Raw genomic sequence first — 16,479 nt, forward strand, 5'->3', positions numbered from 1 at the left:
CGCACACTTATTACTAATCTTGATCTTCCCAATAACATTTCCTTATACCTTTAATAACATCTTACACAAGTTTTGGACTTCCACGAGGATCCCTAACTATATTCATAGTTACTTTGAATTGAGAATTTTATTACGACTTGAGAGAGTTAACGTAAACACAGTATGAAACAGGCCTATGAGAATATAAACTAATAGCATTTACACATTTTGTCAATATAAAAACATAGATAAATTAAGATAATTATGCATATGTTTCTAATAGTATACATTTTACACTGTATGTGTATATGTTTGCAGTGAATCTTAAGTAGAGCTGTTTTCTAGGAGCTATTATTTTTTTTTCTCCAAGTGTAGAAGTTTTTGTCTGACACGTTTCTCGTGAGTTAACATTAGAAACAATAATCAATTACTGACAGCATTACACTGAACTCATGACTTTAATTTTAATTCATAAATTAGTGTACGTACTTTTAATTTACTTCGATTGTTGTGTATTATAAATAAAAAAGTTATCCATAAAACACTCAGTTATTGCCAAATTTACTAATAATTTGTATCAGCAGATACAGCAAAATTGAAAAGAATAATTTCAATACGGTACTGTAAAAGTAAATATTGGGGTCTCTGATTTGGATGTTGATCTAAACCATATATGGTTTTCTATTTCATCCTGAGAGTGTCTTATCCCAGGCGGAACAGTAATAGGTTACCAATGAAACAAACTTACAAAATCACATCATACAGAATTTTAAAATAAAGTAAATTTTTTTTCTTTCTTACTTACAAGCAACATTCTTAATGGTTTTGGGTGTTCTAAGTCCGTTTTTAGTCTATACAAACAAACTATAATGGTTAGCTTTTAATATTTCTTCTCGAAGCAATGGAATATTGTCCAGTGAATTTTTTTTTTATTATAAATACCTTAAGTGTCCATTTCAGAATTTCTACCTATTACTTCTTATCTTTCAACTCAACTTCCAAAAACTTTCACCTTTCTCTACCTCACCATTCCTTTCAGTATTTCCTCTCTTGCAAACAATAGAAACAGCATTAATGCATCCATAGTATTATACCCTTTATATTAATTACTTTCCATTGCATTCTTAAAGTTATTGAAAGCTACAAAATTTTCCTTATATCATAAATTCTCATCTCAGTAGTTTTCTTAAATACGTGAGCCAGATACTCATTTCTAAATAAATGTTACAGTCACGTGTATAAACAACATTATAACTTTGCTTCATTTTAGTAATAATATAGAAATGTCTATATGCATCTTTCCCACTTGTAAGCTAAATAAAAGTTTTCTAAATGCTCGAATACCAGGGATCGTGGTAATAGGATCTCATCTTTTGTTGCTTCTAAAACTAATAGTGTGTGGCAAAGTGCCACTAGTAATTGTTGGTGACAATCTGTGACTTCATCTGAAATCATCGTTATGTGAATCTCAAGCTGAAACGAGGAAACAAAACCTCATCATGGAGTTTGCTGCTTACGAGCAGAAAAACACAGAGGATTTATAAATATAATAAAATTAATATAAATGTTTTTCAAACTAACTTTAAACTGAACCATTGCTCATTTTCTAAACAGACAAAATTAAAAATTGCATAATGGGAAAAAGTCAAAGAAAATATTGAAACACTATCAGGAAAGTCATCTTAGTCAAGTCTTAAGCAGGTTAATAAGGCTCTGGAATATCAAATGAAGTAAAATAACGATGAGACGATGATTCGCTCCATTAAGATCTCCCAATTTCTTTTCCCCAAAGAATTTTCACATTTTCTTTTGGAAAAAAAGAAAAAAGATATTTTGTTTGTCTTACTTGAACTCTGCTCTATGTCCAAATTGAAATGGAAAAATTCACAGCATCAACTACTGATGCCAAAGGAAAGTAATCTATGTTTTCCTGCCAAGTGATTTTAGCACTGCAATACCTTTTAGTGATGGGAGGAAATATAACAGTTCAGACAACAATGAAAATGAAGCATATTTTAACTTCAGTTCGTTGATTGCTTCTGAAATACTTTAAAATTAATTAAATATACTTCCAACATCATTATCTTTTTTACATATACAAGAAAAAGAGCACAAAGCTAATAAAAAGGAATTGCTCTTCTGAGGACAATACCAAACCTTAACTGCAAATTCTGAAATCATGCAAACCCCGACATACGAAAACTATGCTGATGATATTCAAGACAATGTAGTTAAACCAGCTATCCAATTACTGTGTTTCTCTTGCTCAGGTTTATAACCATAAGAAGATGAGTTTCAATTAACAAAAGATTAATATCTTAAACTTTTATTTAAGGGAAATTCAATTCAATAACTAAGTTATTTTTAGTAACACCAACATGAATCAGAAAGGTGAACAGATAACGAAATAGATTCACGCTGGATACATCAAACTTACACATGGTTAGGAATCTTGGTATGTAATGTAATGGAAAAGAAGAAATATCTCCAAAAGAGAATGGTCTTTTAAAAGGAACACAAAACTTCAAGGGGATACCTGAATCAAATCATTGGAGCAGATGAAAACTTAAGTAAAATTTACCTTTTTTGAAAGATAGGCTACAAATAGGAATGGGCTTGAAGGAAACTCGCAGTTAGATAAAAGAAGATAACCATGTCAAATAGATTGAACTAAAGGCCCCACATCACTATCAAGTTCTTGGATAAACCTTAAGATTTTGTTTATAATCTAAATAACAAAGGAAACGAAATGTGCCTTTTCATAGGACTTTTTATATGGTTGTGAACGAGTTTTTGAAATGCCGATTAGGAACATGTAGTGTTTTAAAAATAATTTCTATAAATTTAAAAGATCATATTATAAACAAGGATGGAAGAGCCACAGAATTATAAGAGAGTTTGGTATCCTGCTAGGGAAAAATAATAAGGCTTAATGAAGAAAAATATTATATGGCAACTGACACAATGAAGAAGACAATACACGCAAGCTGAAAAACGAACAAACGCATACACACACACACACACATATATATATATATATACATATATAAATATAAATATATATATATATATATATATATATATATATATATATATATATATATATATATATATATATACACATATATATAAATATAAATATATATATATATATATACATATATGAATATATATATATATATACATATATGAATATATATATATACATATATGAATATATATATATATATATATATATATATATATATATATATATATATATATATATATATATATATCCCTTTCTTAGCGGGAATACCTTAACGTGGTGAAACGGTTTCCGTATCGCCATGACCAGCAAAGTTGTACTAGTCAGGAATAACCAAACTAGGATGGTTGGTTTCCTGTGAGCAATCAAACAAAAATCTCCCACCATCACCAATCCGCACCTTTTCTGGGAAATTTACATATCTCCTCCGGGAATGAAAAACTATATACACATGTATTGTATACTTAGAGGAACATTCTGAAGCAAACTACTATCTAAAGACATGATAGAAATTGCCTAATATTTGCGCAACAAACTGGACATCATCTTACGGAGAGGTTACAAATCCTCGGTCTGCGTAATCATGAAAAAAGAATATATGGAGAAGATGGACAGAATTCTACTGGACCCATCCAAGTCCCAATAACTGACGAAGGATCCAACTGAAGAACTGAAGAAGAGAATGTCCAAGCTGATGACCAGGGTCAACAATCAACAGAACACCATAAAATTTCCTAAAATTACAGGTCATTATGACATGGATACTGCTTTGGTAAGATGAAAAATCGTAAGACGGGGAACCCCCTGAGACCTATCATAACTCACATCAATTCACCTGCCATTGAAATAGAGAAGGTCTTGAATAATATCCTCAGCCCACATATACTTGGCGAATACTCATTAAAATCAGCAGTGGAGTTCATAGATTTATTACAAAAAATAGGACCTCTCCATGTGGAAAGCCTCTTCACAAAAGTCCCTGTCGAAGAAACCATAAACATAATACAAGATAGAGTATATAGATCCAACTTGAAACCAATACCCATATCTGAGGATGTTCTTAAAAGAGAGGTTGAAGTCCGGTATTATGGAAGCTCTGTTCCTCTCTCATCGTGGACAATTATTTCAACAAATAGATGGTGTAGTCATGGGATCTTGATCTTCTCTTGGGACTCTATTTGCCAATATGTATATGGTATCTGTCAATGAAAAGACCTCCAACGGACACAAAACGCCAAACGTCTATGGAAATTATAACGATGACATATTCAGCATAAAAGAAAATCAAGAGAGAGAAATATTAGCTGACAAACTTAAAAGAAATTCCATGCTCGATTTCACAACCGCATAGTCAAGAAAAAACCTGCATTTCCTCGATTATCTAGTTAGACAACAAGATAACCAATTCAAGATATCAATATACACTAAATCAACCAACGCAGGAAGATGCTTAAATGCCAGAGTTGAATGTGCCGAAGCATACAGAAAAAGTAAGTAGTAAGTTCTTACATCAAAAGACCATTCACACACAGCACATCTTGGAAAGACAGACGCCGAACTAAACTGAATTCCACATCTATTAACCAATAACGGATATCCAGAAATTATGATAGAAGAGGCCATAAAGAAAAAAATTCAGCAACCCACGAAGACGAAAACTAACGAAGAAAAAAATCTTATCGACCCCCGTCTTAGATTTGGATGACACCCAGATCTTGAGAGCCCTTTACCACAAGGTAAATCTTATAATATATAGCAAGCCTAACCTACTGCAACTCTTGTGATAAGGAACAGTAACGACCCAGGATGACCAAATGAAGCATATAAAAACGTAGTCTATAAGTTTCATGTGTACATGTGTACATTTCACAGAAAAGACTAAATTGGATGCACTACCACGACGCTACGAAGAGGTATGGTGGCCCAGAGAAATCAGGGGGCAATAAACCAATAAGCCAATACTAATACCAGAAACCCTCCCTGAAAGAATATATATATATATATATATATATATATATATATATATATATATATATATATATATATATATATATATATATATTATTATTATTATTATTAGCCAAGTTACAACCGTAGTTGGAAAAGCAAGATGCTACAGGCCCAAGGGCTCCAACAGGGAAAAATAGCCCAGTGAGGAAAGGAATCAAGGAAATAAATAAACGATATAGGAAGTAATGAAAAATTAAAAAAAAAAATAGTCTAAAAACATTAACAACATTAAAACAGATAATTCATATATAACTATAAAAAGACTTATGTTAGTCTGTTCAACATAAAAACATTGGCTGCAACTTTGAACTTTTGAAGTTCTATTGATTCAATAACCTGATTAGGAAGATCATTCCACAACTTGGTCATAGCTGGAATAAAACTTCTAGAATACTGTGTAGTATTGAGCCTCATGATGGAGAAGGCCTGACTATTAGAATTAACTACCTGTCTAGTATTACGAACAGGATGGAATTGTCCAGGAAGATCTGAATGTAAAGGATGGTCAGAATTTAATACACCGTAAGTTCCTGTCCAAAAAATTAAGATGAGAATCAGCGGCTGAAGACCAAACAGGAGAACAATACTCGAAACAAGGTAGAATGAAAGAATTATAACACTTCTTCAGAATAGATTGATCACCGAAAATCTTGAAAGACTCAGTAAGCTAAACTTTTGTGCAATTGAAGAAGACACAGACCTAATGTGTTTCTATAAAGTAAATTTGCTCTGGAGAATCACACCTAAAATTTTAAAAGTCATACAAAGCTAAAGAATCATTATCACTGCTAAGATCCGGATGTTGAGGGGCCACTGTCCTTGACCTACTTACAATCACACTTTGAATTTTGTTAGGATTCAACCTCATACCCCATACTGTATTTGCACTATGCACTAATTTTAGCCAGATCTCTATTAAGGGATTCAGCAACCCCAGATCTATATTCAGGAGATGGAATTTATGCAAAGAGAATAGCATCATATGCATATGCAACAAGCTTGTTTTCTAGGGCAAATCACATGTGTATATAAGATGAAAAGTAATGGGCCAAGAACACAACCCTTTGGAACACCAGATATCACATTCCTATACTCACTATGGTGACCATCAACAACAACTCTTAGAGATCTACTACTTAAAAATTCAATAATAATGCTAAAAATTAACCCACCCACTACCAACTGTTTAAGTTTGAAAACGGCCAAAGGCAGCACTAAAATCAAGGCCAATCATACGAACTTTCTGACCATAATCAAGGAATTTCTGTACAGCATTGGAGATTGTAAGAAAGGCATCACATGCTCCACGGCCTTTACGAAAACCAAATCGCAAACTAGGGAACAGATGATTACCTTCCGTAAACCTATCAAGACGTTTTGCCATAAGACGTTCAAAAACTTTAGATAATATGGGAGTTATAGAAATTGGGCGGTAATCAGCTGGACTTGGGTTACCACAAACACATTTACACAGTGGAGTAACATTACCAATTCTCCAACAAGTGCTAAAAGCTACTCTTCTAGCTAACTTGCGCAAAATAATAGATAACTTTGGAGATAAGAAATATGCAATCTTCATAGAAAACAAAGGAAAAATACCATATGGATCTACACCTGCATAAGCATTAAGGTTCATCAACAAATCGCTAATTTCACGAGATCAAAAAGCTAAACTAGTTAGTTTAGCCTCAGGAAAACAGGAATGAGGAAGTTCGAGTTTCTCATTACTCTGCTTACTGTCAAACACATCAGCTACACACACACACACACACACACACACACACACACACACACACATATATATATAATGTATATATATATATATATATATATATATATATATATATATATATATATAATGTGTGTGTGTATGTATGTATTTATGTATGTATGTAAGATCTTAAAATACATTTCTCCCTAAACTAAGAGGCCGTTCACGCCAAGTCTTTTCTAATGTGGTTGCTGGTACCATACCCCTTCCTCTCCAGGCTATTTCCCACCACTCTAAACTAAATATGTACATACTTGACTGTTTACGTCAACATGGGAACACTGTACAGTGTATATTATCTGTAATAAGTAGCGATGCTTGCATTAGATATAAATAATTTCACCCCCCCCCCACACACTTTTAGTCTTGTTCACCCGATTTGGATAGGTGTAAAGTAAGGAAAATACATCTTAAAACCTATAGAAAAAAAAATATTTTCGCAATTACTTGGACGGCTGAAGTGGATAAGTAATGCATACAGTATAACGAAAGCAGAAATATACTTGTCTTTTTGTATATAGTAATCAGTTTTCTCTTAAAGTTTTAACTTCTTTTATATATTAAAATTTTATACTTTTTTCGTAAACTAGAGAAAACAAGTGAAATTAATCGTTTATTCTTCAAGGGACTTTGATTTTTTAAATTCAGTAGTATCACATTTTCAGGGAAAGGTGTTTAAAACAAACAAGATTCAAACAGCCTTTTGAAATTTACGACAACCGGTAATGAATGTAGACGAGATATTCAACGATGGGTCTAATTACCAAGATCTACCTTTATTTTGACCTCTTATTTGGATTTTAAACATAATGAGTTAAGTCAGCACTAAGAGCATTGTATACTAGTGTATGTTACCAGTCAAAAATGTCGGCCAAATATTTAGATGGATATGCATACGCATGGAAACACACACCTCCCTCTCACCAAGTTTATGCCTACTCCCTCTTCCCCCTACCTGAGGGACTGGGAGAGCTCAGCGTGACAGGATTATATATATATATATATATATATATATATATATATATATATATATATATGGATTAATATCAACACAACATCGTGTTCAAATAGAAATAAATTTCTACCTCATACCTGGGATCGAACGCTAGCCCCTTCTAATGAAAGGCCAGGTCGAAACCAACCATGTCACGAGAGCCCATAAAAGAAATTGGAACCTGACCGCTACCAGCTGTCCGAGGATTTACCTGGCGAGACATCAGTCTCTTACCAGCGAGTTTTACCCAATTTCCCGGGCCACCGCGTGACACAATTGGTAGTAATTCATATATATATATATATATATATATATATATATATATATATATATATATATATATATATATATATATATATATATATATATATATAGCCAGGCACTTTCTCTTTATTACTAAGGGGAGATAATTCTAGATGGTTCTCTGTTATGATATCTCTATACAAATCAAATAAATTAATGTACTGATGCAGCTCGAAAAAGATTAAGCTGAAAAATTCCGAAAACTTTTGAAACTGCAAATGACACGACTCAAATGAGACATTGATATCATCCATGACTCTTTAGAATAGTTCAAAATATTGTTTTGAAGATTAATGTAAAAAATTAAAAATGCTTAAATTAAAGTTCTGTATTTGGAAACTGACATTTTCACAAGGAAAAGGGAAATTAATCATGAATTAGCATCTAATACTGATCTGTGATTTTTTTTTTTACCACACTACTTAATATTCTATAAAATGAACTAATAATCTAAAAAATTACATTAATCAAAATACAATACTATTGTCTCCTATTAGATATACTGTATTACATAATCTATATACTCTGTTCTAATTGAAGAAGAAAATGTCTTGAACTTGGGAAATGACAAAATACACATTGATGAAATAAATCTCAGATACAACAAACATTCAATAAAGTGAAATGAATTTTCAAGACAATAGCAAATAACTTTAATTAAAAATATATTTAATATACTGTGTAAAAATAACGACTGTGAAATCTAACCTTTCTATAAAGCCATATTTTAAAATCATTTTAGTAACCTCTGCTGACTATTCGGCTGCATAAGAAGCATTCAGAAAATAACAGAAAAAAAAATATCTTCCTTAGAATCCGTCTTTATAATAATATACCTAAGATATCTTTATCTATCCTAAATGAAAGGATATTCTATGAAGCTTCATTAGCAATTGATAAAAACCCAGCCTTTATCCGTTATGCTGTTAATTATCATTATTACTAGCTAAGTTACAACCCTAGTCGGAAAAGCAGGATGCTATAAGACCAAAGGCTCCAACAGAGAAAAAAATAGCCAACTGAGGAAAGGATTTAAGGAAATGAATAAACTACTATAGAAGTAATGGAACAATTGAAATAAAATATTTTAAGAACAGTAACAACTTTATAATAGGTGTTCCATACATAAACTATAAAAGAGATTCATGTCAGCTTGTTCACATAAAAAAATTCGCTGATAGCTTGGACTTTCGAAGTTCCACCCATTCAACTACCTGATTAGAAAGATCATTCATCAGTCCGCAATTTGGTCACAGCTGGAATAAAACTTCGAGAATACTGTGTAGTATTGAGCCCTATCATGAAGAAGGTATGGCTACTAGAATTAACTAGATGCCCTGTATTACGAACAGGATGGTACTGTCAGGGAAGATCTGAATGAGCAAATAAATTTTATAATGGACAGTGAACTGTGGTCCATATCGAAACAACTCGGACCAGAGTCTGTTGAGATGGAGGGTTACAGAGGGCTGAGGTCCTGGGGAAGGGAGGGGGGGGGGAGGCGTGTCATTTGGCAACATTTTCACTCATACCATGAGTTAGTGCTTGATGGAGTCATAAGAAGTACAAAGTACAACATATGGAAGATACAACTATCAACAAATTTATTCCAAAACACATCTATCATTACGTAATGATAAGAAATAAACCAGTAGATGAATGATTTTAAAAGATGAAGCTAAAAAATACATAGTATTTTTGTAACTGCAAATTACAGAACTCAAATAAGACATTAATTTTCCCTTTTTTCTGTGTGTTTTTATTTTTCATAAATTATCATGGAATGTATTATGGAATTTCTTTTGAGAAGAGTTACCATGAAAGCAATAACCTGAAATGATTTACAGTGAAATCCAAATTAGTTAACAACCTCGTGTATTCCATTGGCATAATCAATTTTAGTAAATAACAAAAGTAATTTCATATTCAAATGGCAACCATTTACTCTCAAATGACCTAAATGGCTATTATTAATAACGATGCAGTAATAGACTTTCTGACTGTGTCAAACAAGATTAATAATGCTTCAATTTACAAGGCATCGGTTTTATGTAATATCAGTTTAGGTGAATTCACACAATCTGACGTGATAACATTTCAGGGACATGATAGCACGATAGTATTAGTATAGCTTTTTAAATATAAACAGGAAATATCATAAGACATCACTTACATGATGTATTCTCTTCTCTTCTTTACTCTTCTGATATGTTCAGTACAAATCATTTTTTTGTGTCATTATTTGGTGACAACTTATCTTTTTCAATCCTAAACATTCAAAGTAAATTTTCTCATATCTAATTTGGATTTGTATTCTCACAATTGCTGAGTCAATGTTTTGAACTCCCCATGGCTGGTGGCTGACAAAAAAAAAAAAAAAAAAAAAAAAATCTGAAGCTAACAGCACGTTAGCCAATTAAATATTCATTTTAGAAAGTAGTATTTCTCATTAAGCGTAGTTTGAGACAATATCCTCACGTGTCATATATAAAATCTTCTTTTCAAATATTTATCACAAGATTCTATAGCTGGCTCCTTACAATATTTTCTTCATCTCTTAACTAATATCCTATTTAGTTAAACGTAATGTCCAAGATGGCTCCAAACAGCATTGAATTACGTATCTTTTTTTGCAGAAAATAGTATTGAATTAAAAGCATTTTTTTTTTGTAGCAAATAGTATTAGATTGCTTTTTTTTCTATAGCGACATGATTGAAAGTCTTTACTGACCATCAACAAAAATTCAAATAAATTCAACAGTTTTTATCGCACAAAAATAGTGTCTGAAAAACTGTGTATTGCACCACTCTGGAGTTGTTTCTTCGAGTTCCTGACATCATCCAGCAACCATGAATCTTTGATTTTATTTTAACAACATTCCTTAATTTGATTATTAATCCCCATTTATACATCCCAGCGTTTTCATACTAAATTCTTTTGTATGAATGCCATCAATACAGTCAGTGACAGTAAGAACAGATATATACATCAAAATTATTGTTTAGAAGGAATGCTGGTGTTTCCTAGAGTCAAAATCCTGATTAAAAACGTTGAATTAGAATAAAGTAGCATAACTTATATTGCAAAACATAATTCTTTGGTGTAAACAGTCAACTGATTCTGAACACGAAACTATCAGTAATCATTAAGTTCAAACAAATTTGACTTGCATCTTTGATTGATTGATTGATTCGAGGTTTTCTGGCATCCTGACTTTTGCATCTTTGAGGCCAAACTAAAGAAATGACTGACTACTGAAATCCGAAACAACTTCAATTCCCTTAACACCCAGAAAGCTTGAATCCTGTTGATGTACCTGTGGTCTTAAAGTAAAATTTACATGAAATATACCAGAGGGGCCTAAACACTGTCACTTTCTTATGCTATAAGAGAAAAATTGACACGAGTAACAGTTTCTAGAACAACCACAGCCATAAAAATAACGAGAAAAAAAGTGGCGATCAGAAAAAGACAATTCAGAAAATATCCTAAGGGGAGAGGGAGATAATCTCAACATGTGCCATAATTAGAATCATATTTCATAATATAAAATATATCTAACAACCAAGTATATATCACGTATTCAGGTTTACCACAAACGATCTTTCAGGAGACATACCAAAAGAATTAACTTCCTTTGAAAATACAAAGTTTACACAGAGTATGACTAATTAAAATATTAACCAGTCCTCCAAATCCCAACTTACAACCAATCTCATTTAGTTTAGACAAGATCTTTTGAAATCCCTATCCTCAGGAAAGGTGACATCTGTTGGTTCCACTGGCTGGCATCAAGAATCCAACCAAGGTGGATTTACCCCCATGCAAAACCTTGCAAATGTTCTTGTACAATTCCTGTGTTCAAACGTCAATACTATTTTATGGCCCTAGCTTCTTCTAAGGATTAAGGCTATTAGTCCACTTAAAACTTGTTTCTAGGTTATGTACTACTGTTCACAAGCCGTTGTACTCTTTCATGACATTCCCTTGCCAGTTAATTTCAATGTAGAATATGCTTCAGAAAAAAAAAAAAACCGCTTTTTGGCAAATCACATAAAAGTAGAAGGTATCTATACTGTTTTTCTGACCCCTTTCAAGTAAAATGAGTAAGATTGCTAAACATTATGCACAGACAAACACACACACACATATATATGCATATATATATACATATATATACATATAATTCTTATATATAGATAATATATGTGTATATACAATATGCATATGTGTGTATATATATATACATATACATATTGTATATACATATATTATCTATACATAAGAATTATATATATATATATATATATATATATATATATATATATATATATGCATATACATATTGTATATACACACATATTACCTATATATAAGAATTATTACTATCATTATACAAGTTTTTGTCAGTTCTTCCCTTTACGATTAATATTGTGTAAGTTTTCCGATAAAGAGGTTCATCCATTATTCAGCAAAGTATTAAAGGTGTAATGGTCATTGTACGATTCTGGGGCCAAGCTCCATGAGGGGAAAACTGTTTATGTTCGAAAATATTATGTATGTATGTATGTATGTATGTATGTATCTACCTATCTATCTATCTATAAATATATATATATATATATATATATATATATATATATATATATATATATATATATATATATATATATGACACTGTCCCGCTTAGCAAACCGACACAGAACTTGTAAAGCTTGCTTACCAGAATACATGAAATATCACATGAGGTCGGGCTCAAGATAAATAGGAGAAAGACTGAGATGATGAGAACGAATATGCAAAGGAAGATGAAATATCATTCGAAGGAGAAAGGATTAATGAGGTGGAATCATTTAAATATTTAGGAACTATGATCTCTAATACAGATCGTTAGAATTTTAGTTTAATGAAAGATTAAAAAGAGCAAATCAGACCATGGCTATGTTATGTGAAATTTGGAAATCAATCTGCCTGAAATTACATATAATAATTAGGCTATATATCAGTTTAGTGAAATCATTGTTACTGTATGGACATGAGTCATGGTATGACAATGAAACAATATCCAGCAGATTTTGTAGATTTGAGAACAAAACCCTCGGAAGAATATTGGGAGTTAAATGGCAGGACAGGATTAGAAATGAAACTATAAGAGAGATTACTCAAGTGCCATATGAGGATGAAATCATGGTGAGGGGTAGATGGAGATAGTTTGGGCATGCTCTATGCGCTCCCCAAGAGATTAGTTCACTAAACTTTCAACTGGGCTCCACAAGGCACTAGAAGAGTTGGAAGACCCAGGCCTGCTTGGCTGAGGATTATGAAGCGTAAAGTACGAGACGATGAATGGAGAAGTATTGATTTAAAAGCTCAAGATAGAGACGACTGGTGAAATGTAACTGAGGCCCTTTGCGTCAATAGGCGTAAAAGGAGATGATGATGATGATGATGATGATGATGATGATATATGTGTATGTATGTATGTATATATATATATATATATATATATATATATATATATATATATATATATATTCAACGGTATATAATTTTTCAAACATAAAGAAGTCTCCAATTACATGGGGTGCTCCATAAAAAAGGTAATGATCACTATCCCATTAATACTTTACCGAGTCGAAGATGAACCTTTTTTTTTTTTGCAGAAACCTTCAACAATATCCATTTTAAACACACATAAGGTGTACATTTATCGCGGGAGCTTCAACTAACTTACTTCATTTGCATTTAATGTCTAAACTTATGACTTCCATAAATGTGATTTCATTATACAATCCCTTCTTGTATTATAACCTTGGCTTCCACAGATATCAAAAATCTCTTAGCAGCTATCTGGACAAATCTTCTTTGAATCCTTATTTTTTTATTTTCTTTAACTTTCATTAAAAAATCTTTCATTTTTCCCACTCAAATATTTGCATACACCCTCCATTCTTCCGCCTTCCATATTTACTTTAAGTGGTTCATCTTTCTAGTTGCCAATAACCATCGAAATCATACCACACCTAAAATCTAGTATATCTTTCTCTTGTTGTAAATACTTTGAAATTCTTTCACTAATTTCTGTAAATAATTAACCTTTGTTGTATCATCTGCAAACTTCCACCCAGAGTAATGCTAATGATCTATTTTCTTATCTTAAAAACTTTACATCGAAATTTGTCATCTGTAAAGCTATCAAACAAATATGGAGAAATGTGGCAATATTTTACACAAAACCAGTCGCTCTCCCATCTACACATTCTCAAACGTGGAAACATTTAATTATTTTCAGCATCCTATCTTCTACATACCTCCTCAACGCACCCTAACCTTTGCGTCTGATTGCATTTATCTATCTATATAATATATTTTAGTATACAATATGCATGTCCACCATGAAATTTATAGAGTAATCATCAAGCTTCATCCTCTTATCCTCCCCAAAAATTATTCTTAATAATAATGAGCCTCCAATCGTGCTCATTACTTTTTCATTCGAGTGGATGTTATGTGAACTTACTTTCAGTAATGAAAATTTTTTCCTGAAATAAATATTAGATATGAATGGAAAATCCGAGGAACCAGGGGGATACTAACATAATAAAAACAGTATAGGCAATGTATAATAGTGGTAGAATAAGAAAAATAATACCGGGAAAATGTGATATGTAAAAGACAGATGAAGAAGAAATATAAAGAAATACTGGAAAAAGAACGAATGGAATGTCTGCAAAAACAATAAAAAAGAAAGACAGCATAAGAAAAAAATCTTTCCCTTTTATCACCTGTAATCAATCTCCTACACAGAGATTAAATTTGATAACAATTCATACAATTAAACAAGGTTATTCAATAAGTAACTGATTGATATTTCATGTTGAAATAATCACTGTAATAATGAATTAAAAAAACACTAGTAAAATTATATGAAATGATCTGTTACATGAGTGAATAATTTCAGCTTTACAGAGGCCATGGGATGTATGCCATCAACCATGAAATATCAAATAGCACATTCTTTTTAGCATTATGATTTCCTCTTCTTTCCTTCTTTCACTGTACCTCATATACACTACAAAAGCAAATATCTGTAATGAAAAAACAATTATATAATATGAAAAACGTCATTGCCAGGTTTGCAAAATGAACACGATTTTAATCCCAATTCCAACAGCATCCGGCGACGAGGAAGGTAGAAACTTAAGCTAATCAAGGGAAAACATGAACTTATAACATACCTTTCCGCCGCAACACTCTCCATTGTCCGTCTCATGAGCGGATACGAGTCCAAGACGGTGTTGAAGTGTTCGACACTCAAGCTGAAGAGGTTGCAGTAAGTCTCCGCTCTGACCGATGCCGTCCGCCTGGCGTTGGTCAAGAGGCAGATCTCACCGAAGTAGGATCCGTCGCTTAGCGACGTCGCCACTTCCCCGTTGGACATTACAATATCAACAATGCCCTCTTGAATGAAGAACATCTTGTTCCCAATGGTACCTTCCTTGATGATAATGTCACCTGGATAATGGAAAGTTACTATTAGTCTTGGGGAATCAAGCGAGTGCGAGCACAGTGCCTATGAACGCGCGACCTAACCTTCCCTATAAAATCTCATTGCATTGCTGTCTCTGGTCATTCTTCATGGCCATGCTTAAAGGGATAGTTAAGAATGCTGCTGTTAGTCTCTGGAATAAGCATACGTGAGATGGTTGTCCCCTCTGTTCACGTTAAGAATGAGAGATAAATAAAGGAGTTATAAAAAGGGGAATTGAGAAAAATGAATAACTGTGGTTGAAGTAAAAGTGAACTAAAACTGAAGCTTATAGTCCATGCTAAACTTATCTTGAGGGTAAAGTTGAATCCTGACATAGGTTTAATTGAAGATGATGATTTGACTCTAAAGAATGTTTAAGACTAGTGAGGTATCAAAGGTAGGACAACAACACATGCATTAAATATACTCCATGCTAAAAAGTTGGGCAGAGGAAAGGGAGAGATATTTTTGTGAAATTAACAAAAGGAAAAAATAAAAAGAAAGAGGGCAAATAATGTCTTGAAGTACAAAGTGGACTGAAGAGAGGATACGAATAACAGAGGAATGACCAATGCCAATGCTAATCATTACTGACATAGGATCTACCACCCAGTTAGAGGCTGATGATGAATTTCCCGCAAGCAAAGGGATACACAAAGTGTCGTCTAATCTCTCCTTCATGTTGATCAGGACATTTTTAGATTCTAATGTGTTATGTTGTACTTTTAATTTTGATGACTGTCATTGTTCCAGCCCCCACATAAATGAGCCTTTGATCACATGTAAGGGGTGAAACAAGAGTTTATGGAATTTTAATTTTCTAAGGATCTCTTGACAGGTACAAAATACCAATTATACAACT

At 32.5% G+C, this 16,479-nt stretch overlaps 1 protein-coding gene across 7 annotated transcripts in view; it reads right to left on the reverse strand.

Moving 5' to 3' along the window:
* Ih (hyperpolarization activated cyclic nucleotide gated potassium channel Ih) overlaps window positions 1-16,479 on the reverse strand; it is a 157,281-nt gene that overhangs the window by 23,198 nt on the left and 117,604 nt on the right. For all 7 annotated transcript variants that reach the window (XR_011041209.1, XM_068359003.1, XM_068359005.1 and 4 more), the window contains one exon: window positions 15,325-15,601. Coding sequence is in view for 6 of the 7 variants with exons in the window: in XM_068359003.1 (XP_068215104.1) it covers window positions 15,325-15,601 (277 nt within the window). In the remaining variant the exon portion in view is untranslated. The remainder of the gene's footprint in view (window positions 1-15,324; window positions 15,602-16,479) is intronic.

The sequence above is a fragment of the Palaemon carinicauda genome, chromosome 35 (assembly GCF_036898095.1).
Source record: "Palaemon carinicauda isolate YSFRI2023 chromosome 35, ASM3689809v2, whole genome shotgun sequence".
NCBI classification, from domain to species: Eukaryota; Metazoa; Arthropoda; class Malacostraca; order Decapoda; family Palaemonidae; genus Palaemon; species Palaemon carinicauda.